Source organism: Centrocercus urophasianus, unplaced genomic scaffold (assembly GCF_019232065.1).
Source record: "Centrocercus urophasianus isolate 14NV4802_14NV808 unplaced genomic scaffold, USGS_Curo_1.0 seq_37, whole genome shotgun sequence".
NCBI lineage: Eukaryota > Metazoa > Chordata > Aves > Galliformes > Phasianidae > Centrocercus > Centrocercus urophasianus.
Window position 1 is genome coordinate 5625847 of NW_024884944.1, and position 25550 is coordinate 5651396.

The 25550-nt window shown below is 62.5% G+C and overlaps 1 protein-coding gene across 1 annotated transcript; it reads right to left on the minus strand.

The window, feature by feature from the left end:
• Window positions 1-20: 20 nt before the first annotated feature.
• Window positions 21-22799, minus strand: PHLDB1 (pleckstrin homology like domain family B member 1). Its single transcript, XM_042832137.1, is given in 22 exon segments — window positions 21-256; window positions 358-443; window positions 555-774; window positions 921-1067; window positions 1165-1255; window positions 1781-2072; window positions 3470-3572; window positions 3679-3795; window positions 4129-4293; window positions 6988-7077; window positions 7341-7451; window positions 7597-7752; window positions 11576-11713; window positions 11798-11935; window positions 12004-12237; window positions 13898-14733; window positions 14736-15143; window positions 16798-16923; window positions 19618-19788; window positions 19945-20068; window positions 20811-20909; window positions 22751-22799. Coding segments are annotated over 21 exon segments (3954 nt in total). The 5' UTR covers window positions 20871-20909; window positions 22751-22799; the 3' UTR covers window positions 21-115.
• Between the last annotated feature and the right edge of the window lie 2751 nt (window positions 22800-25550).

Sequence of the window (25550 nt, forward strand, 5' to 3'; positions counted from 1 at the left end):
AGCTCTGACGCGTTTCCAGTAAATTGTTTTTAAAAAGTTAACATAAAAAACAAAAAACCCGCCCGTGGCCGCGCCCGCAGAGCTCTGTGCCGCCCGGCTTCGCCCAGCCCGGCCCTCAGTTCATGAACTGCGTGTATCCCTCGGCCCCCGTGACAATGACGTCCATCCAGATGCGCATGGCCTCGGCCGACGGGGCCACCATGAAGTAGAGGCGGTCGTGGGTCTTCACGCAGAACGTCAGCGCGGGGTTGGGGCTCTGCAAGGAGAGCGCAGGGTCAGCATGGCAGTGGGCTCCCCCGGCCCCTCCCACCCACCCACATGCCGGGACACAACGCGGCAGCCGCAGCCTGGGCTCACCTTAGCGGCGCTCCGGAGGTGGTCGTAGTACACCTCTTCGATGGCTTGGAAGTAGATGACACCTTTCAGCTTTGTCTCGTGTTTATCTGCCCCACGGAGAAAAGCAACGTTAGCGGGGGCATGGGGAAGGGATGCGGTGACAGCCACCTGGCCGTGGTGCTGGGGCTGAGCACTGCCTGGCACACCCAGGGACTCACCCACGTAGTAGGAGACGGTGCGCTTCATGCGGTCAAAGACGAACCAGCGCTTCTTCCAAGATTTGATCTTGCCTCCCATCTTGACCAGGTAGCCCTTGCACATCTTCTCTGTCAGAATGACGTGATAGCACGTGTCCACGCTGTGCCCCGAGGACTCGATGTGCAGCCGCAGGTCAAAATCCTCCTTACGGATGGGGAGGTACCGCGTCAGAGGCCGAGCCTGGGAAAGCAACACCATGCTGCAAACCTCGCTGTGCGGGCACAGTGCACCCATTAGCACCACCGAGCCCAGTGGCAGGTCCCTGCCTGGGGAGAGAGCTGCGGCATCCCAGGAGGAGCTGAGAGCTCTGTCCCGAAGCCCCACACCTGTGAGAAATGTTTCTCCCGCAGCTTGACCTCCTTCTCGACCAGCTTCTGCCGGCGGGCCGTCTCATCCTGCAGCCGGCGCTCCAACTGCTCCCGGCGCCGGCGCTCGTCCTCCAGTGCCTGCCGGCGCAGCTCCATCTCCCGCTCCTGCACGTGTAGAGGTGCTCAGGCTTGGGGACCCAATGGATCGGGGACACAGCCCCTGTCCCGCTCCCAGCCTGCTCCCAGGGGTACATCTGCTCACCCGGGACTCCATGAGCCGGGACTTCTCGGCATGTGCCTCCTTCAGCATCTTTTCCATCTCCTCTATCTTCCCTGCGTCCATCCCGCTTGCACTGCAAGACAAGCACAGCTGCCATCCTGCAGACGACTGAACACCGCTGGGTCAGTACACACCCACAGCATAACTCCTGCTGCCCTGCCTGTGCCAGGGCCTGGCTCAGCACAACTCAACGCTGCTGGAGGTTCTCAGGAAACAGCAGCAAAGCCCCTTGGCTGGGGCAAGGACAAGACGCTGGGCCCCATCCCTCCAACAGAGTCAGCCCTGCAGAGCTGGTGCTGGCAGAAGCTGCAGGTGAGCGTGGGATGGAGGATGGTGCCATGAAGGTGTCATAGCAGACAGCTTGCAGCAGGCAGCTCTCATGCAGCACTCAAGCCCGTCCTTGCACAACACAGCAGTGATAAAGAGCCCCTTCACACCCCCTTGTCTCTGCAGTCAGGCTGCACCCCTCAGGTGTGAAGGGAATCCTGGCTCAGCAGGTAGCTACAATGCCTACAGCAAGGACTCTGGGCCAAAGAAGACACGCAGCCTACACTCCTGCACTGCTCAGCCTAGGGCCTACAGCCAGCCCCAGGATTACCTGGACATGTTATCAGGTGAGCAGGCTGAGTTGTTGCCTGTGGAGATGCTGGTCTCCATGCTGTCCGAGCTCTCCAGGCTGAGGGTGTCATATGCGTGGTCCAGCTCCTCGGCCCGTGGGCCCGCAACGTGGGCGTGGTGGTGATGGAGGATGGAGTGATGCATGAGCGGAGGGTAGGATTGGGGGAAGGGGGGCTGCCCGTGCAAGGCTTCCCACTGCGACTGAGCCTCGGCCGCTGCTTTCTGCTTCAGCTCTGCCAGGCGCCGCTTCTGCTCCTCAATCACCTGCTGACCTGCGCCCCGGGAAGAAGGAGAGAGCTGGTTGGCAGGCAGCTGTGGGCCCGCAGGCTCTGCTGCCTGGGCATGGAAGGTCACAGAGCTGCTGCAATGGAATGCCGCACTCAGAGTTTGCCACAGCCCGGCTCAGGGCTGTCCTCAAGAGCCCGGCTCTGGCTCTGCAGCAGCACCATGCCTTGCTGAGCACCACATGCTCAGGAGCTGCACTCCTGGCTCAGCATCCATGGGAATGAAAGGGGTTAAAGTGGGGCAGGGGGAGATGGAGGTGGGCTGCAGCCGTGGCACTGGTTCGTGAGCAGTAGCACCTGCCAGGAGGAGCTGGGCCCAGGGCTCAGTGAGAGACTGTGCCCTGATGCTGGCCCTGGCTCCTCGGAAGGGCTGGGAGGTTCAACCCAGCGGCCAGGCCCTGCTGCGCTCACAGCTGCCAGAGCTGCGGCAGCTCCCCCGGTGCTCCTCTCCAGGCGCAGGGCTGACATGCGGCACAGCCCTCCCCAGGGAAACACAGCAGCTGCTGTTCCAGGTCAGCACTTGGCACAGGGCCCTGCCTGCGCTCCGACACACGCGGCGATGGCAGCCAAGGAGCGCATGCGTCAGGCTGGCGGGAGCAGGCTGGCAAAGCATTGGCAGGGGAACAGCCTGGGATCGTGCCTGCCAAGCCCAAAGCCCAGCCTCTGGGAGCAGTAGCTCTGGCCTAAAGAATGCTGCAGAGAGGTGCTGGCCATGGCGCAGCCCTGCAGCATGCCTGCTTTCGCCTCTTGTCCCAGAGGCACTGTCTGTCCATGCAGCACAGCATTCAGGAGGATGAGGCAGGACCTGAGCTCCCATGTCCCTGGGGGATGTGAGAGCACTGAGCTTCTCTTAGCTCCTGTGTCGTGCAGAATGCCTGCAGGGGTTGAGGGGTTTGTCCATAAGCCGACACTGACAGCACCCTGGAGTCCTGGCTAGCCATGCCCCCTCCCCATCCACACAGAAGGTATCAGCAAACAGCCATGCTTCTGCCTTGGGGCTACTCTAGGCAATCCGAGCCGCTCCACGTCTCTACCTGGTACATCGCCTGGCTGCAAGGGCTCTGCTGGGAGCGAGTCGGCTGGAGATGCACCGTCAGGCGGAGGGATTGAGGGAAGGGGAGAGAGGGGAAAAGCAAGAGACCGTGAGCAAGGCGCTGTGTCCTGCTGGAGCCTGGCTGCTGCCCACAGGGCTGCCATGGCCCTGGCTGATCCCTCTGCCCTTGGCTGGGTGGGTAGAGACATAGCCAGATTCCCTCCTCTGCCAAGCTGCGCAGAGAAGCTGGACCACCACCACAGCCTGGGCTGCTCTGCGTGTCTGGGAAGAAAGGCATGCCCAGTGGGAGCACAGCCCCATTGAACTGCGGCAGTGTGGAGCTGGCACTCACCCTTCTGCTGCAGGGCCAGCTGGCGTTTGGTCTCGATGTCCTGCAGTGTGGCTGCCAGGTTGCGTGGCAGGCTGCCTGCATGGCTCGGGGCATGCAGGGGACCCTAGGGCAATACAGCATGTTTTAAGCACCACCCTGTGCACTCAGGATGGGGCTGGTGTCGGGCAGCAGCAGCCCTGCATGGGGCACAGCTCCCACCATGGCCGTACCTTGGGTGAGGGGCTGCGGCCCAGCACGGAGATGTTGAGCTGTGAGGATGACGGGGTGCCACTCTTCATCCGAGGGGTGAGGGCACCAGTGTCACCCTCCATTTTGGCACGATAGACCTGGGCACAAAGATGCAGAGGTGAGAAAGGAAAGAGGCTGAAAATTCCCACATCGGGCTGAGAGCTTCAGCTCCAACATCGGTACCAGCTCCCACACCACTCCTGCCCTGTGCACGCTGCACATCCTGACAGTGCCCTCGCCATGGTGACAGCTGACGCACCAGCACAGAGTGGTGCTGGAGGGAGTGGTCCCACACTGCTGCAGGCTCCAGTATCCAGCTGAGCACCTGCCAGCTCCCCTGGCCCATAAGCCTCCCCCAGCACAGTGGCACCATACGATCCCCAAGGCCTGAGTTGTAGCCCCATGCAGCTGCAGGGGGAGCAGGGCATTACCTGGAGAGGCTTTTGAGAAGAGTAAGCTTTAGCTGGAAGTGGAGGAGGGGAAGAAGGAGGAGAGACAGGAGATGAGGTCTCAAAGCCAGCCATGACCTCCTGGTACCACTTCTCTAAATCAAGAGCCGGGAGCCATAGTGGGCCCCCTGGAAGCTGCTTCTCCATCTGAAGAGACACCGCGTGAGATAGGAGGGACAGACAGAAACACAAAGACAGAGACACAAAAAGAGTGAGAGATCAGAGCATCACTGCCCTGTGTGGTGCTTGGCCCCAGGTAGCAGGGGCATGGCAGGCGAGGTACAGACCCCAGGGACCCTGGTGACCACTGGATAAGCTCTAGAAGCTCCAGGACACCCCTGCTCATCAGCAGCCCAGCACGTGCCAGGCAGAGCTCGGGTTGCTGCCACACAGGTAGCAGAACAGCAAAGGCAGCAGTGGGGCTGCAGCTCATGGTGTTGTTTGGGCTGTTTCAGCAGCACCCTGGGCACCTCATCCCTTTCTGTATGTGCCCCTCAGCCTGCTAGCACCTCTCTCTGCCCAGGGAATGCTTGGGGATATAGGGAGGGAAATGGGACACAAACCTCTGCGGAGATGGAGGGAGAAGAGAGAGCCGGCAGAGAAGGAGGAAGAGGAGTGCAGCCTGAGGATGAAGAAGCTGGAGGGGCACGGCCCAGTGGGGAACCAGCAGGGGCACTGACACTGCCCAGGATCCCTGAGAGCTGCTCAATGGTCACGTACTGGGCAGAGAGAAGCAAAGTGAGCTGTGAAGAAGGGCTGTGGGCCAGGACAGCCAGGCAGAGATAGGTACAGAGGAGCAAGCAAACAGCGATGGGGAGAAGCCCTCAGAAAAGGTATCAGCATCCCCAGGAGAAAGGGCAGCATGTGGTGACGCTGATGCTGCAGAGCGCAGAGCATGGACCTCAGACATCCTTTCTCCATTCCCTCATCATGCCCCCAGCCCAGGCAGCATGCAGCATGGACAAAGCTCTGCTCCCCCCTGCTCCGTATCCTCCCTGCATAGGTGCAGTGACCACAGCCTGAGAGATCCCCAGAGCCAAAAGGCAAAGGGCTGCCACATTGATCTACCTGCTCCCTGCTCTGCTCCTGAGCTCTGCTCCAGCACTCAGAGGGCGAACCCTGCACAGAGCAGACAAGAAGCGCTCCCTAGCAAGGCTGGGTTGCTCCCACCGCTCCTCCCTGCTCAGCTGCAGCAAAAGAAATTGCCCAGCCTAGGGAAGAGGTGAGCTCTGAGCACTGGGCGCAGGAGGCGGCCACATGGCCAGCCCACCACAGCCCCAGGCAGGCAACCCGAGCATGCTCTAGGGCAGGTACCTCGTTGGCTGCAGGGGGCACAGCAAGCAAGAAAGAGTGTTGAGCAGCAGCGGGAGCAGCAGCAGAAGCTTTAGTGTCCAGGCTGGAGCCGTATGCATTGCTGTAGAACCTGAAAACGTCAGACAGCCTCATGTACTCCTAGAAATCCACGGCGGAGAAGGAGGAGAGTTAGACCTATGTGCTAGCCTCATGGCATTGACCTCAAAACAGGAGCAAACCTCCCCATGCACACACGCGGCCCACCACTGCCAGCTGAACCATTCCCTGCTTGCTATTGTCCCCTTCTGCAGCTACCTGAAAGCAGGGCTGGGAGTCCCAGCACGATGCCTTTCTGCTGCTTTAAATGCAGCATCACCACACGCTAGAGACAGAAGACTCCAGCCTGTACTGCCACGGCTCCATCAGCCTGAGCCAGGAGTCGCCAAGGTCCCCAGGCACAAGCCATCCATGGCAAGATGGCACCATGGCAATAGGAGGTGCCTCAAGCTGCCCCAGCACCACTGCAGGAAGGCAGTTCCTCAGCCAGTGCTAAGCAAAGGTGAAATGTGGGGCATCCACACTGCACCAGGATTAAAGCAGATGGCAGCAGCTCAGCACCAGCCGAGCTGGGTACAGCCCGGAGCAGGAGGAGCATGGCAGGGACAGGCAGCTGGTGTTACCAAGCTCAAGTGTCAGATAGCTAAATGGGGAAGAACCTGTCTGCACTGCCTCAGCTTGCTGCTACAGGGTGTGACATGCTGCCTCAAGGCATCATTAGGGTCTGGCACCCACCCCATTGCCAGCAAGGATATCCATACACAGGCTCAGCCCGCCCTGCATAGGGCAAGCACGCAAGCACATGCAGTTAGTGCCATTACCTCTTGCATCTTGGGGTAGGAGTGGGCAGAAGGAGAAGCTAAGGAGGCAGCTGCTCCTAGTGGGGGACTCAGGGGCTTAGTTCCCTCCAGCAGCTCATAAGGCTCTGAAATATGGAGGGTTTCCTGTGGGAAGGCAAAGATCACATAGGCGAGGCACGCAGAGGCAGAAGGGTCATAGCAGCAGCAGCAGTCCACATGCCCAGGTAGGCAGCAGGACATTGAGGCACGAGGGCACCCCGCCATCCAGGAGCAGGCTGGGAAGCACTGCAGCCCCAGCTTGGTCAGAGCCAGACTGGAAAGTGCTCTGCAGCTGTGCTATCCCCTCTCCTGAGGGCACCCCGCCATGCCACCCACTAACAACACGGGCTGGCACAGGGCTCCTGCAGTCTGCCCAGGCTCCTGCAGCATCCCAGCAGCCTGACACGGGAGATGCTGCTGCTCCCAAGCCCACTTATGTTGCATTTCCCTCCCTCCCAACTTGATGTCAGTCCCTGCAGCCCACAGACAAGCCTGGAGTAGTGCAAGTGCCCAGCTTTAGACAGATGGCACTGGGAAGCAGAGGAACTGCTGCAGACATAAACTGCAGTGCTCCAGTCTTGTCCCTGGGGATGGGAACAGCCCAGCACACAGGAGAGCAGCTCTCAGGACAGTGCCCCATCTCCCCACTTACCTCTTTGAGAGCTGAGGACATCTTTGGGAAGCTCCTGCCACCTGTGACAAGCTGGTACCGTCTCTCCAGAGATGCAAGCTTCTCCTTCTCCTGAGCACACAACAACAAGAGCAGAGAGAGGAGGAAGGTTATCATCATGTGGTGGCCAGGCCCCATCTCACACCCTAACAGCCAACCCCTGCTGCAAGAGGAGGCAGGATCCCCTCTCAGCCTAATCAGCAACATCCGCAAGGTGGGATGCTGCAGTGACCTGTGACCCCCTGGGAGCATTTTGCACGCTCAGGCACCCATGATGCAAGCATGCAGGACCAGGGAGTGTGTGACAACCCTCTGGCCCTAGATGTAAGCCTTACCTTCTGGAGGAGCCGCAGGACATCGTTCCTCTCCTGGGCCAGGCGTTCAGCCTCCTGGGCACTTTGCAGCCGGATCTGGGCAGCCTGAGCATCCAGTGCAGCCACCCGCTCCTGGGGATGGGCAAGGGCTGAGCTGGCCGTAGGGGAAGCTTGGCAATGTGGCTGGGCTGGGGACATGGGGTGCTGCGGACATGGGGTGCTGGGAACATGAGTGCTGAGGAGCAACTCACAAGGGACTGCTGCCCTGTGTCCCTACCTTCCTGCGGGCGATGCTGCGGTGGTACTCAGCCCTGCTCTGCAGGAGCTGCTGGCTCCGCGTCTCACGCTCCTCTTCCAGCCGGCTCTCCCTTTCCAGCTGCTGGAACTCCAGGTCCTCAAAGAGCTTGGTTTCCGTCTCCAGGGCCTCTGCTTCCTTCAGACACACAATGGGGTGGCCACTCACTCCCTTGCCTCAGTGCAAAGGTGGTGGAGGAGGCACTGGGCACAGATCCCATGGGATGAGCTTCTCGCAATGGCTGGGAGCTGCATCCAGATCAGCTGCTCCCACCTGATTCCATCCAGCCTATGGTGACGCTCTGCCAGGCTGCAGAGCCAGAAAATGCCCTGTGCTAGCAGCATCACCATTGCCAAGCAGCACGCAGGGAGCATGGCAAGCACCCATGTCACCAAGCTGATGGCAAATCCACCACAGACCAGCACTACAACAGACAAATGCCCTTGGCCCCCCAGCCTTCAAATAATATGGCATCCTGGGATGCTGGCACTCAACTCAGTGTCTGCAAACACCGTCCTGGCAGAGCCCTCACTGCAAGAACACACTTCCCATGCCCCAGGAAAGGGACCACCACCACTCCGTGGCCACATAGAGTGCAGTGCACGCAGGGCAGCTGCCGGGGCTCCTGCACACCAGGACCACTGAGCATCCCTGAGCATCCCATCACATTCTGCGGGCAGCACCTGCTATCACCCAGACCCATGTCAAATGCAGGAGCATCCACCACCAGCCTGGAAAGGGGACGCAAGCAGTTGTGTGCTAGAGCTGTGCAGCGAGGGCTGCTCCAGCCACAGACTGAGGAGAGCCAGCAGCTACCAGAAAATACCAGATAATGGGAAAAAATGCTGCAGACCGATGCTAACATAAACTGACAGTGCTGTGTAAATAAACACTCGCAGGAAATAGCTGGAAGCACACACACACAGGGACACGGAGCTCCCTGGCGCTCCCCTCTCGAGAGGCAGCCTGGGGACGGCACCCTGGGAGAACAGGGACCAACTTCCACAGGCAGTGCCCAGCCGGACACACGGACACAGCGACGCCTCCACACCTCAGAGATGCTCAGCATCTGGACACAGAGCACTGCAGCTCGTGGGCAGGCGGGCAGGGCACAGCCCGGCTCTGTGAGCCCACGTGTGGGGCGGATCCCATTGCACGGGGTCAAGAAGGACCCCAGCAGAGGACACCACGCTCAACGTGGGGCTGTGCTGCGGGGCACACGGCTCCTCCTCAGCACACTTGGGGCAGATCTGTGCTCGTGCCCTGCCCGGTCCGGAGCCAGCACCGTGCCATGGGGCCGGGTGAGCAGCAAGCTTACCAACACGGCGCCAGCCTCCTCCGGCCCGGCTGCGATGCTCTCAGTGCGGCCCCAGCTGCCAGGGAAGAGCTGGCCTAAGCTGGAGCGGAGGGAGGTGGGCCATGGTCCAGGAGGGGTGGGGGTGAGACACTGACCCTTCGCATCTGCTCCCGCAACTGCTCCCGCATTGACTCAGGGCAGTTATCAAGGTGGCTCTTCGACTCATTGTAAAGCGCCCGGAGTTTCTCTAGCTCCTTCCTTTCAGCATCAATCTTTGCCCTTTCCTAAATTAGGGGAGAACAAAACAGAACGAAAACAAAACAAAACAAAACAAAAAAAAAAAAAAAAACAGAAAAGGGAAACAAAAAAAAAAAAAGAGAGAAAACACACTTCTCAAATCCACGCCATGCAGAAGCTGCAGGATTAGACAGGGGTCAGCCAGAGAGGGGCATTTACCAAGAGACTGAGAGAGCAAAAGCTGTGAGAACCCTGGGCTGGGCAGTGTTACAGAGGTTATGACCAGCCCTGGACCTCTGTCTCATGTTTCCGTGCCAAAGACTTAAGGACAGTGGAAAGATCAATGTTGACCTGGCTTTGCAACTTGGGTTAAGTCATCCTAATCCTGCACATTGCCATCAAAGGACTCCAGGAGCTGCCAGAGGCCCTTGCTTTACCACACAGCCATCCTCACAACCACCACCAGAGCCTTCTGTTAATGTGCCCAAAACCCAGAATGCTGCTGGCAGCCAGAGCAGCTCCAATGCGGTGGCGATGTGGCTGCTGTGCATCTCTGCAGCAGCGTGGCTGCCTGGTGGGCAATAGGAGACCAAAGTCTGTGCTGTCCTTGTGGAGCTGCTTGGGCTGTTCTTCAGCACGTTAGTGGCAGGGCAGATGCACAACAAATGCTTGTTTCTGTCCACAGTCCGTGCAGCCAGAGACACCCAGCTGGCAGGGCACCACATGTAACCCCAGTCTGAGCTGCTGAAAGCAGGGAGCACAAAAAGGACTGGGAATCCCAGCTCTCTGCCTGCAGGCTTTCTGCCAGGACAACCCCCTGGCACATCAGACTGTGCACTGCTGCATTTTTGTGCATTGCTCAAACAAGGAAAGCCCCATCCTTGCTGGAACATTACTTAGAAATCCTGAAAATTCCTGCAATCCTGGGAAGGAATCTTGTCCATGAGTATTTTGCCTCAAGGTCTTGTCTCACAAGCACCTTTGTTCACTTGGGCTTCTACTGGATTTGCTGCTGCTCAGCATTCAGGTAACAGCACTGTGTTGTCTGTGTATGTGCCTACATCGTCCCCCTCTGAGGACTGTCCTTGCAAACCAAAGCAGCCACATCTCAGTGGCAATGGCTCTGGTGGCACCAGCATGTCCCACAGCTGCCCCTGCCCTTTTCCCACTTGGCACTGAAGACACATCCCTGGAGTGGTGCAGGATCTCCCCACCCGCTTGGGGAGCTGATTCCTGCTCCCTCCAGCACAGGAGCACAGTGAGCCGAGGCCATCCCTCCCTCCTGGGCACAGATGTGGGGGCAAAGTGGACAGAGGATGCAGAGGTGGATGGGACGTGCTGCTGCCCCACGCTCCAGACCTGGCTGTGAGTGGGGAGAGCAGAGGTGTCAGAGGTTAGTGACAGAGCTCAGAGCAGCCACTGTTAGAGCCAGTTAGTGCAGACTGAATAGGAAAGCAGGTGGTTAAGTCAACTGAGACTCTGGGAATGAGGCTTCTTTTTGCTCCTCTCCTAGCACTGCACAACGCAGTCTTTCACTAGAGAAAACGCCTGCAAACCGTCAGAAAATCAAAAACAAACCACAAATCCCCAGCACTGCAGCAGTGCTGCTGGGTGTGCTGGTGGCAGCTCAGCCCCACACGGCCCCAGTTGCACACAGGCACTGAGCAATGCACGTCAGGGTCTCACAGCCTGAGACCAATCGCAGGGAGGCGAGACGTGGTCTGCCCTCCCACCAGGACTGCAAAAAGAATCCAGGCCCAGGAAGGAGCAGCAGGAGCACACCTTGCAGCCCGGAGCTGCTGCTCAGCATCCTTCAGGGAGCTCCTGGCCAAAGCTGCAAAATGCTCAGAAGAGAGCAACCCAGCCACCTCTAGCATTGCAGATGCTCAAGCAGTCACCAGCACTGTGTGTGACCAAAGCATCCCCGTGGGCAGCAGAGCCAGTGGGCCTGCTGCAAACCTCAGCTTGCAGGAAGGCTGTGAGCTAGGCAGTGCTGAGGCCTCATGGTCAGTGCTGGGGCAGCCCTGCAGCACCGAGCCTGACAGCGAGACTGACAGCACATCCCCAGCATCTGCCTCTGCCCTCCTCTGGCAGGGCTGAGGGACACCACGCCGATACCAAGCAGACAGACAGACAGAGCCCGGCACAATGTGAACACAGAGAGAGGAGAGAGAAAGGCACTGCCCAGCTTGCTCGCCCATTCCTCTTCCTCCCTCTCTGCACAAACACTGGTGCTCCCATTGCACATGAAGACACCTGGGAAGACCTCATGGAGCTGACACAGCAGCTGTCACCGAATGCCTCTGCAGAATCCAGCCACATGTTCCAGCACGGGAGAACCCCACCAGCGTCATCCCTGAATGTGGGCACCAGGGCAGGGGACAGCATGTCACAGCCCCAAGGGGACAGCCGTGCCTCGGGGCTCACCTTGTCCCGCTCCTTCCGGATGCTGGCGTCCAGGCCGGAGAGCTTCTCCTGCAGCTGCTGCACCACCTCCTGCTCCTGCTGCAGCCGTGCCACCTCTGACTCCCGCTCGCCCTGCAGCAGTGCCCTCTCCATCTCTGCCTGGGGTGACACAGCTGTGTCAGCATGGCCGCTCCAGCCCAATCCGCTACCCAGTGCCCATGTGGGTGCTGCCCAGACTCTCACCTCTCGCGATGTCTCCTGCAGCTGCTGCTCCAGCTCCTTGACACGGCCTTTCAGCTCATCCAGGCGGCCGAACACGCAGGCTCGCTCCTCTTCCAGCCGCTGTGCCTCCTTGGCGCGTGGGCCCGCCAGTTCCTCGTGCTGCAGAGGGAGCAGGTCAGCACAGCACAGCACGGAACGGCTCAGCCCGGACATCCCCATCCCCTCACCTCGTGGTGTGTGCTCTCGGTGCTGCTGCACTCTTCCTTCAGGTTCTCTTCATCCGACCTCTCCAGGCTCTCCCTCTGCCGCAGCACACCCAGCTCCTCTGCAGCACGGCCCAGCCCTGCTGTGCCCCTTGGTGCCCGCCGGCCAGCATCCGTATGACCAGGCAGCAGCTCAGAGCCGTCTGTCTTGGTGTACTCAGCACAGAGGTTCAGGATGGTCTCCAGGCGCTGCCGCTCCTGCAGGGAGGTTTGGTCAGAGCAGACCTGCAGCACCCATCCCAGTGCCCACAAACGTCCCTCACCAGCATGGCTGCCTGCATTGCTGTGGGGCACAGGGATCACTGCTGTGCCCAGGGAGGGGACGCAGTGCCCATCTGGCAGCAGTGCCCATACACACAGACCACAGCGTGACGTGCCAGAACCAACATCCTCACATTGAGGAAGGAAAACTGTTTCTTGGGGAACGTTGGCTGCCAGCAGCTCACCACAGCCACAGCAGCAGGACTTGGGGCACTTCCCTGTTTCCCAGCAGCATCCAGCATCCCCTGTGTCACCCTGCCCTGCGTGTCCCACTCCCACGCACCCCGGATCATCACCACCTCCACACACAGGAAGCGCTTCCTCCAGCTCTGGGCACATCGCCCGTGTCTGGAAGGTCCCAGCTGCCCTGATGGACTTCCAGCACTCTGCACACCGGGGGCTGCGCTGCTCCATGCCCCAGCCCAGTGCACTCAACCAGCCCTGGGCAGCAGTCAGAGCATCGGCCCGCAGTGCATGTGGCATGCCCAGGGCTGGAGACAGACTAATTACAGACAGCAGCCCCGGCTGAACGCCGTGCTGCCTCTGTAAGGGGCTATTTGTAGGTGGTGATTCAGGCTGTCTGCCTGCCGTGACTCAGGACTGAGTAAACAGGGCTTCTGCTGCCCATGCCACAATATGGGGATGGGCAGAGGGCAGGAAGCACCCAGCAGGGTTCTGGATGGCACCTGGGGAGGTGAACACAGCTAGGGCATCTGCAGGGCATCTCAAATCCTCAAGGGTGCGGGCTGTGCCAAACCATCAGCCCAGGGCCCTCCCTGGGGAAACACAGGCGGTACCCCACACCAGCCTTGGCCAGCACTGGGTGCAATGCCGGTGGGGACACACACGTATCTCCTGCACTCCACAGCCCATCAGGGTGAGCCAGGGCCAAGCTGTGCTGCCCTGGCCCCAAGGAGCATTCCCCTGGCCCAGCTGCCCCCACAGTCCCTGGCTGCTCCCAGCAATCCACTAGGCAGCAGGGAGAGACAGATGCACAGGGCAAGCCCCACCCAGGCAGCTGCTCGCTCTATAAAAACTCTATCCCAGTCCCTAAATATAGAGATGCAATGCCCACAGAGCCTCCCAGCAGTCGGCAGCCGGGAACAGCATCTGCACACCAAGCACAGGCAGCCACCGTGTCCCTGCCGAGCCGCAGCCCTGGCAAGGCATGCCTCACTTTGCAAACCCAGGGGCACTAAAAATTACACATCCACAACCGAAGGCAGCCGTGAACATCAGAACAGCACTGCCCCAGGCTGAGTCTGCAGATTTCCCTGGCTGCTGCAAGCAGAGGGGCTTGGTGCGAGGCAGCAGTTCCCCGCACACCAGGGGCACCAACTGCCACTCCAGGCCATAATCTCTCCGGATAAGCTCGAGCCTAGGAGCCTGTTCACATCATTCATAAGCTGCCGTCAGCAAAATCCCCGAGAGAAAAGGCCTACATTTTGAAAACAACAGAAGCTCAAAGCCATTTGCAAAGAGGCCACCTCGCACTCGCCAGGACTGCCCCCGGCCCCTGCAAGCCTCGGCTCCAGTTGCCAAATCCGGGCCAGGACCCCCTCCCACAGCCAGCAGCCCCCCGCGCCCCTCGGCTCACCAGGCGCTCCATCTCCTGCTCCCGCATCCGCTCCTCGCGCTGCCGCCGGTGGTACTCCAGCAGATCGTCCTCGTTGTCGCTGATCTCGGTGATGCTGTTCTTACGCTCCCGCACGCCCGCCGGCAGCCGCATGTCCCCCGACAGCTTCCTCTGGGCGCGGGGGCTCTGCCTGGGCGAAGGCACGGCCAGGGAGCTCAGGCTGTGTGCGGGGCTGAGGCAGGAGCTGAAGCTGGGCCGGCGTGCGGACGGCTCCGTCGACAGCGGGGACGAGGGGCTCCCGGCCCTGCTGCTCCTCCCGCCCGCGGGGCTCGGCTCCTCGTGGCCCTTGCGCCTGGTTCGGGGGCTTCCAGGGACCTCCCTGCCCAGCCGGGGCTGAGGGGACGGGGCATCCAGGGCCGCCCGGGGGCTGGCGGCTCGGCGCGATAAGGACGGGCTGAGGGGCGGCAGCTCCCGCATGCTCTCCACGTTCCTCCGGGCAGCCCGCGGGCTCTCGGGGGGCTGCAGCCCACGGCCACTCTGGCTGCCGTGCGCCGGTCCCACGGCGTCCGGGAGAAGCCTGGGTGCGGGCTGCCGGCCGGGAGCGGGAGGGTCCCTCGGCTCTCGGAAAGGGCTGGGCGGCCGCTCCTGCAGGGCTGCCCGAACCCGCGGCACCGAGGAGCCCAATGTCCGGGGGGCAGCCCGGGGACTGCCGGGCGGCTGGGAACGAGGACTGCCCGCCCTGTGCTCCTGGAGTGGGTGTGGGACCGCCGGGCTGTCCAGGGCACCCCGCCAGGCGCGGGGGCTCTCCGCCGACCGAGTGTCATTGGGGCCCCCGTAGGGTGGCGGTGGTGGGCGCTGCGGGGGGGGGGCTGCACGGCGTGGTTGTAGCTGGAGGAGCGGAGCGGCACGACGGGGGGCACGGCCGGGCCCTGCTCCTGGCTGCTGGGCGAGTGGCTCGTGTAGCCGCCGCTGCTGGCGGGCGAGGAGAGCGGGGAGAAGGGCGGCGAGGCGTTCTCGTAGCTGGAGCCCCCCGAGGCGGCACCGGGGCTCAGCGGAGGGGACAGGAGGCAGCGCCCACCCCCGTTCACCATGGCGCAGAGCGGGGACTGCCCGCGGGACGGCGGCTTCTTGCTGGGGGACGCCGGATCCTCCAGCACCAGCGAGTCCATGATGTCCTGCAAGTCCTTCTCGATGGAGCTCACCAGGGAGTTGTGGCTGGGCTCCCGTGCCGGCAGCTGGCGGCTGCCATTCACCAGGGCTTCGGGCTCTGCGGGCAGACGTGGGAGTGGAAGTCAGAGCGGGCAGGGGCACCGTGCTGCCCTGCTCCTGCAGCTTCTGAGCAGCGCAGCTCTGCAGGCAGCCCCTCACCCAGCCCAGCTCTGCTCCACACTGCCTTGCAGGGCTTGCAGAGAGCACACTGATGGGGCAGGAGATTGAGGCTGGCACCCAGCTGGCAGACCAAAGCTCAGTTCACTTCCATTAAACTCTCCCTCCCCACAGTGCAAGGCTCCTGCTTGCAAAATCATACCGTGCACAGCCAGCCAGGAGGGCACAGGCATGCTGGCATGCAGCCTTCCTGCCTGAGCCCGGCCCGAGGCCGTGGTGTGTCTGGACACAGCTCTGCGTGCCACCGATGTGCCTGTCACTCAAAGGACATGCTAATAACAGCAGTGGCTGCTCCTGGACAGTGTCACCACACTGGCATGGGGCAGCACCACATTGGTAGATCTTGAGCTGCCACAGCAAAATAGATAGGCAGCAGCAAACACCAGCATGAGGCCTGACACTGACCTGACCCCTGCTTCATGCGCACCAGGAGTGCATCCCTGCTGAGAGAGACACCATCAGTCCCACGGCCCAGGTGGGACCCAGAGCAGCAGGCATCATCTCTGCACACGCAGTCCTGCCTGATATCACAGGGACAGAGATACAACCAGGGACCAGAAGGGCAGCAGCTGTGGGCAGCTGCAGGTTGCTCAGGGGACACAGCACCTCCTCAGGTTCTTACTCCCCGTTCCCAGCTGTAGAACCTGATGTTTTCCCGGCCCTCAGCACTGTGCACATGGCACAAATCACACCATGAGTTCACAGCATCCTGCCCTGGTGATAATAAGCAGGGTGCAGCTGCACAGACCCAACAAGCACCAGTGTCTGGTGACTTCCAGTACCCACAGCATCCTGTGCCTGGCACCAGCTGCCACTGGGAAAGGGCAGGGGCTGTCCCAGCATCAAGCAGGTCCCTGCCACCTCCTCAGTGGGGAGGGACCACACTGAGAGCCAGACAGCAGCAAACAGTGCTGCTGAAAGCTCCAGCTGTGTCCTGCTCAGGGATGCACAGCCATGGAGACAGTGTGGATGGCACGTGGGAGCTGCCAGCCTGGATCAGCACAGCGCCTGTCTCATCCCCCTCCCTGGAGCCAGGCTGGAGGCAGGGACCTCGTGCCTTACAGACAGACACAGCGAGATAAGCAGCTGCTTCAATTAAGTGCTGCAGCCAGGGAAACGGCCTTCACAGCCTCCTTGTAGCCAGCCCTACATGTAAACAGCAGCTCTCAGGCAGCAGGGGGGCCTGCATGCACCCAACAGCCCTACGCTCCTGGGCTGAGCGAGGACTGAGAGCTCTGCCCCAGTAGCAGCACAGCCCCCAGACCCACACACAACAGGGGGCTTGGGTTGGGCAGAAACCTGTTACACTCTTCCCAGGCACCATTAATAATTAACAGACATCAGCACAGCCACCAGGCTGAGTCATCAGCCAATGAAGGCACCACAGAGCATCCATGAATGGGCATCACAGGAGTCCAGATCTCACTGTTATGACCTTGCACAGCCCTATGCTCCCACCCGTACCCAGGAGAACTCCAAACAAGGAGACTCCTAACATCCCCACAGCCCCACCAGGATGAAGAAGGGCCACCTACTTGCTGGCAGTCCATAAAGAGCCGCGGGGCTCCTTCCTCCTGCTGGGATCATGCTCTTCATCCACTTGGCTTCAGCGGGGTGGTTGAAGCGGAGGAAGGTCGCCTGGCCCAGGCAGATGGTGCACCCTGGGGAGAGAGGGGGTTCAGCACCGGGGTGGGGGGGCACGGCTGGAATCCAGGTCACTGCCCACCATCCCCACAGCCGGGTGCATCCCGCACAGCTGGGGCCACGCACAGAGCAGGGCTGGCAGCACTCCAGTGCCGCCGCCAGCTGCAGACAAGACAGCTCCTGTCCGCTGTAGGAGAATGCCGCTTCTTGGCCCAAACCCGGAGCCTTTGCAGGGAAGGCTGCCGATTCGCCATCGGGGAGGAATGCAGGGACGGGAGCCAGGCTGCGCCAGCCCCAGGGAACAGCAGCAGAGGCTGCAGATGGTCCCTGCTGAGCGCAGGCGGCTCAGACGCTGCGTGTCGCTCCTTGCACGGCTGCACGCTGGGGGACCGGCAGGGCAGTAGGGCCGGGTGGCACAGGGAGGGCAGCAGCCCCACTGAGAGCTGCATTCACTGCTCCGCCACCACCTGGATGCAGCTCAATGTGCAGCAGAGGAAAGTGCTGCCCGCACCCGCCCTGCAAGGGCTGTAAAAGGCGACTCTTCACACACACCGGTGTGTGAAGACAACAGCATCCGGAAGCCACGGTGCCAAAGTCCCACACGTGCAGCAAGCGCAGGGTGCTGGGAGCAGGTAGCACACAGCCTTCCCCACGGGGCTGCTGGCAGCCAGCACCACGCCGGCGGTGCGAGGCTCCTTCCTGGCAGCCGTGTTGCCGACACACCCCACTTTGAAGCGCCTCCAGGGCCCCAGGGAGAGGCTCACTGCTCGCTGTCAGCTGAAAATCCCTTGCTGGAAGGGATGCATTTTTTGGAGCAGCTGAGCTGGCAGCGTGCAACCCAAGTGCAGCCCCAGCCTCAGCCCCAGCAGAGCAGGTGGGTCCGGATGGAGGGAGCTGGGCTGGGAAATCCCCAGGCAGGCAGCGGGGAGTGGGGGAGCATGTACAGAGATCACCCTATGCCAGCTTTGGTGGAGCAGAAATAACAGGAGAGCACGTGCCGACTCCAGGTCCCACCAGGGAGCTGGCAAAGAGCAGCCCTGTGTGACACCAACACACAGATCAACTCCAGGCAACACAGATTGCACCAGGTTAAGAGAAGTCCTGCACGTGTTGGGTTCAGCTGGCAGAGCCTCTCAGCACATCGATGTGTCCCCGTGCAGATGGGTCTAACAGACCCATGCTTTTCCAGGAGCTGCTCTTCCCAGAGCAGTGGCCACCAACCTCCTGCTCCGCGACCCCTCTGTGCCCACCCCGAAGGAGCTGTATGTGCTGTTCAGAAAGTGTGGACACGGGGATGTCAACCGCACCCGCACCCATCGCCCATCGGGTCCTTTTCTCCTCCACTCACGCGGCTCTCATTGTTCCCTTGGGTGACCCGCTGCAGCACGCGGTCCCCCCGAAGCACCCAGCCGCCTTCTGCGGGGGGTACGAGGGAAGATGCGAGGAACATCTTCACTCTGCAGCAGCAGCGGGGCCGAACGGCCCCCGCCCGGCTCCGAGGGGCTCCGCACCGGCCGAGCCCCGCCGCCAGCCGCCCCTCCCCGCCCGGCAGTGCGGGAGCCCCCCCGGCCCGCGGCTCCCAGGCCTTTGTGCGGCTTCCCCGCCCCTGGAGCGCCTCGGATAAATCACCGTCGCTAATGAGAGGCTGTCAAAGGAGCGCAGGATCCGGATTTCTAACTCCGGCGCAACCCGACACCGCGGGCGATGAATGAAATGGCGGATGAAGAGAGTCTGAAAGCAGCCACCGCTGTCGGAGGGGCCGGGCTGCCCGGAGCCGACCCCCGCCCGGAGCCCCCGCCCCGGCTGCCCGCGGAGGCGCGGCGCCCGAAGCCCGACCCGGTGACAGCTCAGCATCGCCCTCTCCCCACGGCCCGGGCCCGACAGACCGATGCAGACAGATGGAGGACGATAAACGAGCGAGACGGCGCTGGCCGCGAGGCGACGGGCGGCAGCTCCGCGGGGCGCCGGCAGCCCGGGGCCGCCAAACAAAGCCCAGAACCGGCGCGGTTCCCTCCGCCCCTCCCGGCGCCCTCCTCGCTGCACCCCCCGCCCCTCCGGGCACGGATACGCGTGGCCGTCGCCCCCCACCGCCGCACCGCGCCGCACTCACCGAGCCCGAGCCGCCCGCTGGCCGCAGCCGCCGCCCGGGCAGCGGGAGCCGCGCACCGGACCGCCCCGGGGAGGAGCCGCACGGGCGGGGCGGCTCCGCGGGGCACGGACGGCGCTCCCGGCGCGGCAGCGTGGGGACCCCGGGACCAGAAAGAGTGATTCACGGACAAAATGGGCAGGCACGGAAAATGTGAGAGCGGCCGTGAGGAAGCCACCCGCTGCGCTCTGCGTCTCGGCGCTGCCCGCGGTCGTGGCCGCTTGGGGTCCCCGCTCCTCTCCCGGGGACCGCCCTGAGCTCCCCCCACGCTCACGGGGTGGCTGTGGAGGGACGATGGGGTCCAAGCCCCTACAGTCACACAGGGCCGTCTGAGAACCCGGGCCCTCTGCTCCTCGCAGACGTCAGCAACAGGTCTTGAGATGGTTTTCTTCGGAGCCAAGACAACCCCTGAAATGTGCCACACCTCCAGCCAGGAGCTGCGGACGCAGGACAGGCAGTGGCAGGATGGTTCTGGAGACGTGTGTGCTATCTGACGGCACGGCCGTGTCCAGGACGGCCGGATCCTGCCCAGGATCTGCTAACAGGGATCTATCCACAGCCCTACCTTGAGTGAGGCGTGTGGGCCGCTGGATCATCACACCGTCGATGGTGCAGGCATTGTTGCAGGGGTGCAGGGTGAGCGTCCCTCGCACGTTCTCGATGTAGCAGTGCTCGGGTGCCAGGCCAGGGCCCTGCAGGACGATGTCCTTTGCAGCCGTGCCAATTGTGGTCCTCCCTGCAGAGAGAGAGACTGAGCATCCCCACTGTCGTGTGGTGAGATGGGTTCCCAGCCATGCTCACAGCGATCCTCCAGGAGCCACCCCAGGCAAGAAGCAGCTGCCTGGATTGGGGTGCACCCAAAGGTGGGGATGCTCCAGCAGTCAGCACTCACCTTCCTCCAGCGGCAGCAGTGTGATAGCAGTGCTGAGGCGGCCGCTGCCCAGGCTCACCAAATGCGGCTTCTCTGTCTGCACCTTCAGCCCTTTGCCTGTGTCTATCAGGTCCAGGGGGCTGTTCTGCAAGGGTCAGAGCAGGATGGGTCAGTGCTGTGCAGCGCTGTGAGCAGGGGCAGCCCTCACAAGTGTCCTGCTGGGCCCTTCCTGGAGCAAGCAGAGACAGAAGCTGCCTCTGTTCCTGCTGTGCCCCGTACTAACAGGTCATAAATATTTACAGGCTCCTTATCTTTCCACGCCACAGGATGAGAAGGGAGGGGTGCACATAGCACCTGTGGCAGCAGCCTGCTCCTTTGTGCTGCCTGCTCTGGGCTGCTCTGTGCAGCACCTCTCCTGCAAGCACCCATGTGCCTGTGTGTGTATGGTCATGCAGACTGAGGGGTGGAGGCCAGGCAGGGCAAACAGGAGGATGCAGACAGCCCAGGACTCCTTCCCTCCCATGCTGCCAGCCCTGGGGAGCTGCAGCAGGAGTGTGCCCAGGTCAGGTCCCGCAGGGAAGATCCCCGAAGCTTGGGCTGTTTCTAAGAGGATCCGAGGCAGCAGCCACTTAGCTCAATTGGCTTTACTGCCGATCCTGTAATAGGATTGGGATGAGGAGTGGGTGACGAGAGCATTGCAGCAGGGCTGGTACGGAGGAGAAGGGCTCCTTGCTGCACTTCCATGCTCCCACAGACGTTCAGTATTGCTGCAGCCAGAATTTTTCACCCTTCCCTGCATTCTCTACCACCAAGGCAGGACCCTGCCACACACTGGGGCAGTGCTGGTGGGCACGACTCGCCCTGCCTGCCGCAGCCCTGAGCCTCACCTGGATGATGGTCTGCACCCTGCGGGTTGGGCTGGTGGTGGTCCTGCTGGGAGCCTCCATTGTGTTCGCACGGAGGCGCCTGGTGATGTCAGGCACGGGCTGGGAGAAACAGAAGCGTTGGTATGAGTGCCCGTGTGGGCACAACTGTGCAGGGCTCTGGCTCTGCTGCAGACCCTGTGCTCAACTCCTGTTTCCAGCCTTGCAGCAGCTGCCCAAAGCTGCTGCGCATCCCTGCCCAGCAAGCACAGGCTCCAGCACCTTGGAACACCCGCTTGCATGCTAATCATACGAAGCAGCCACCACGCTGGCACAACTCCACAAATGCTGCAGAACACAGACCCCACTACACACGGGGAGTAGTCGACAGCTGGGCCCTTATGGCCACAGGCAGACACAGCAGAGCAGCATCCAGCTGTTTGCAGCAACATCTGCCTCCGCGCGCAGCAGCTCACAGTGCAGCCCAGCACACCCACACACGCCTGATTCCAGCACCCAGCTGCATGCCTTCATTCCCATCTCTGCACAGGCCGGCAGCAGCCAGATTAGGGGGTGCACGAACTCAGCGCCGCGTCCCCTCCCACCGCCAGCACCCAGAGCCAGCAGGGCAGCAGGGACACGGCTGTCACTGCCCACCCCTCCGTGCAGCCTGGGACTTTCTGGCCGCGCACTCTGCCTCCCACCCTAACCCCAACCCGCTCCTGCCCCTCGAGGGCAGCCCCCAGCAGCAGGCCTGGCCCCTATGACGCACAGACACGGCACGAGGCCAGCAGCCACCCACGGCCTTCCTGTGCACGGGGAGGAACGCGGCCCATGAGCGGCAATTTCCCTCGCCCGGCGCTCACACCGCTTGTTGTGCCGGGACGCTCTGGTTACTAAATTTACCGTCTGCTCCTCACGTCCCTCCCTTCCGCTCAAGCCTGGCTGCATGCAGCTTAACCCTTCCTGGGCAGGCTGGCCCCGCCATGGGAGTGGGCTCATCCTGCTAGGGACCCCGGGGCCAGCTGCTGCTCACGGTGACAGGGTCTTCTCCCTCCCGGCCCCACAGCCTGTGCAGAGCAGCTGAGGCACGTGGGGTGCAGTGTGAGCCCCGGGCTCGGCTCCCCGCAGCATCGCTCACAGTGTCCCAGGAGGAGAGGGACAGCACTCCCAGCCCGGCTGGCCCTGAACACAGCTGTGGGGGCGAGCGGGCAGCTATTACACACCACGGAAAAAATGAAATGTTGGAAAACAGCAGGCGTCAGATTCAGGGCTGGGACGGAGCCCAGATTGCTCCGCTCGATGCGAGGGCTCAGTGGTGCTGCAGCAGCACCGCACAGGAGGGCTGTGCCAGCTGACGGGCAGAGCACAGGCACAGCCCCTGGGTACTCGGGAGCAGCTCCACGCTCCCTGTCGGATGCAGACACAGAGCCTCCGCTTTCCCTTACCTGCCACCCGGTCCTGGTGCGGGCGCTGAGCGGGAGCCTCTGCCGCAGAGTCCCCACGGCCCCGACATGCTGGCGGGGCTGCCTACCGCTGCTCATGGGCAGGGGAGCCACGCTCCCCAGCATCGTGAGACCCCACAGCCTACCCACAGCTTCGCCAGCGCCGAGGCCCCGATACGATGTCCGGAGGAAAAGCCAGCGAGGGGCTGGGCTCCGGCATAGGAAGGGAGCGGAGCCAGGGTGGGATCCTGTGCGGGTGTTAACCCTTCCCAGCACGGAGTGCCCCGCCGTACCAGCGTGCAGCTCCCCGGAGGGGAGGGGGGGGAGCAGCCACAGCCACGCCGCCCCCGTTAGGATCTGCCCCCACTCCCGCCAGCCACCTGCCGCACGACCCTACTCGACCCCGCTGCCCTCAGCCCCATCACCCCGTTGGACCCCATCACGGGTTCCAGCTCTCCCCGTCGCCCACCCTGCTTGGGACGGCTCCTTTCCCCCAGCAGCGCCCTGCCCGTTCCTCACCGGTTCCCGTAGAGGAGACGCCCGCCAGCCCCCGGCCCTCCGCCTGCAGCGCAGCCCCCCGTCCCGCGCAGCCCCGCACAGGCAGCCTCAGGCAGAGGAATGCGGGGCGGGAGTGCGACCGCCCCGGCCGGCGCCCCACCTCTGGCGCGGACAAGGCGGCCTTTCTTCTCCCGCCGCAGCCTGCTAAACACGCCGCTTGTTCCCGCCGTGGGAAGAGGCAGAGGCAGCAAATGCCAAAGGGTCGGGCTCAGTTACCGTCAAATAGCAAGCAGTCCCCGTGCCCCCTGCGTGCAGGGCTGCCCTCGGGCCGGCGGCTCCCGGCACGAAGACAAAAGTCCCTTTCTTCCCCGCGCAGGTCCTGGGCCTCACCTGGGCGGACGCCGAGCTCCGCGGCCCCTCCCGCCCGTCCCCACCCAGCGGGCTGCGGGGTGACCCCACTACCGCAGCTGCTTACAGGGGAGATCGGCCCACGGCTGCACGGGGGAGGGCACAGCAGAGCCGAGCGCTGCCCGTATGAAAACGGGGCCGGGGGCAGCCAGGGCCCGGCCGCAGAGGAGTGCCAGCCGTCGGGGGTCCGACGGCCACGTGCGGAGCAGCGGAGCGCTGCGGGATGGGACACAGCAGGGGACTCTGCGTTCTCCCCGTGCACCGCAGTACGGACCTCGCGGGTCCCCGTCTTCTTCCTGTGGTGCCCGAGGGCTCTGCTCGTGGGGACGGGCACCGGGCAGCTCTGCCCCACCCTGGGGAAGCCCGGAGCAGCCCCTCTTGCAGCTGGGCCCGGTGCTCGACGTTCCGCCCGGCCGCTCGGATGAGTCAGGGGAGGAAACCGCGCAGCATCCACAGCCTCCGTCCAACTTGGCTGCCTGCTCCCACCGCAGCTGCTAACGCGCTCAGAGAGCTCTCACCCCTTCCCACACCCTCTGCCCCGGCAAACACGCAACCAGCGGCCTTCCCCCCACAGCTGGAGAGAGCGGAAGCAGGGCGGGAGGGGGTAGGGGGCACTCGGGGCCGTCGGGGCGGGGGGGCCGCCCTCAGCCCGGTGCTGCCCTTCGTCGCCGGTGTTCTGGGGGAGCTTATCTGGCGGAGGTGCGGGAGGGGAAGGCCGCCAGCTCCGGGAAGCGAGGTGCCCCGACGGTCCCTGCGTGGGGCAGCCCCCTCCCCCGCCTCCCATCCCACCCCGAGGGGGTGATGGAGGCCGCATCGCGGTTGCTGGGGTAACGCAACGCGCCCGGCAAAAAACATCGGCATAAATCATCCGCAAAGACATCTCCTGCGGGAGCCGAGGAATCCCGGCCGCGCCCGCTGAGCTCAGCGCTGCAGGGAGCGCTCCTGCACCGCCGCTGCGCGTTGGCCGAAGGTTTGCAGCGCCGGGAGGGTCGGCCCGAACTCCTCACCGAGCCCCTCTGGCACCGCTGCAGGGAGGGAGGAGCTCAGCGCCTCGGGACGGCAGCGCGAGGGGAGAACGCTGCCCCGAAGCAGCACCGCAGCCAAAGGGACGTGAGCTCCGCTCAGCCCGGCGGGGAGCAGCACCTCCGCCTCCTCGTGGGCAGCCCAGGCTCTGCAGCACAGCGGCGCGGAGCGTCCTGCAGCCATCGCCCGTCTGTCCCATCGTAGAATCATAGAGTGGTTTGGGTGGAAGGGAGCTGAAGGCCGCCTGGTGCCGCTCCCTGCAGCGCACAGGGACACCCACAGCTCAGCAGTGCTCACAGCCCCGTCCAGCCTGACCTTGGCTGTCTGCAGGGACGGGGCACCACCGCCTCTCTGGGCAACCTGTGCCAGCGCCTCACCGCCCTCACTGCCAAACCTTCTTCCTCAGCTCCACCTCAATCTCCCCTCTTGTAGTCTGAAGCCATCTCCCCTTCTCCCATCACACAGACCCACTGCAGAGTCTGTCCCCTCCCTTCTCACAGCCCCTTCAGATGCTGACGGGCCGCTCTCAGCTCTCCTTCTCTTGCCTTCTCTTCTCCGTGCTGCTCAGCCCCAGCTCTCGGCCTGTCCTCGCAGGGAGGGCTTCCATCCCTGCCGCCATTTCTGTGTCCCTCCTCTGGCCGCGCTCCAGCAGCTCCCCGTCTCTCCTGCCCTGAGGACTCCACCTGTGGACGCAGGTGAACTGTCACAGCACAGCAGAGGGGCAGGAGCACCTCCCTGCCCTGCTGCCCGCGCTGCTCTGCCTGCAGCCCAGGGTCCACTGGGCTTTCTGTGCTGCCAGGGCACACTGCTGCCTCATGTCCAGCTGCCCCCCACCAGTACCCCCGGTCCTTTTTGGCAGGGCTGTGCTCTATCCTTACGTCCCCCAGTTGCACTGACAGTGGGTGCTGCCATGAGCCAGGTGCAGACCTTGCACTTGGAGCATGCGCTGTTAACTTCTACATCTAGGTGAGACACAGTCAGGTTGCTAATGGTCAATATTAGCAATGAACCACAGCCCTGATATGCACTGAGCAAGTTTCTACTCTCTGCTAACAGACACCTCTTCATCCTCAGAAGAGGCTGAGGGAAGGAAACCTCCCTGCCCTGTCATTCTGCATCACCGTGAATCCCTGTTTGTGCCTTGGATGTCTCTCCCCATCTCCACAACACTAAGCCCCCATCCAGACAGTAACAAGCACTCAGTGTTTCTCCCTGCAAGGGATGGTTATTGTTGGGCATAAATAGCACAATTTTACAATAATGGGCTATTACTTCCATCCTATTTCCAATGTGGCTAATTAGCACATTTGTTTCACTAGGCATAGTTTGATAACAAAGCTTTGCAAGCAGACTAAAGTTAGAGCGACGCTATTAATTAGATTTCAAGCAT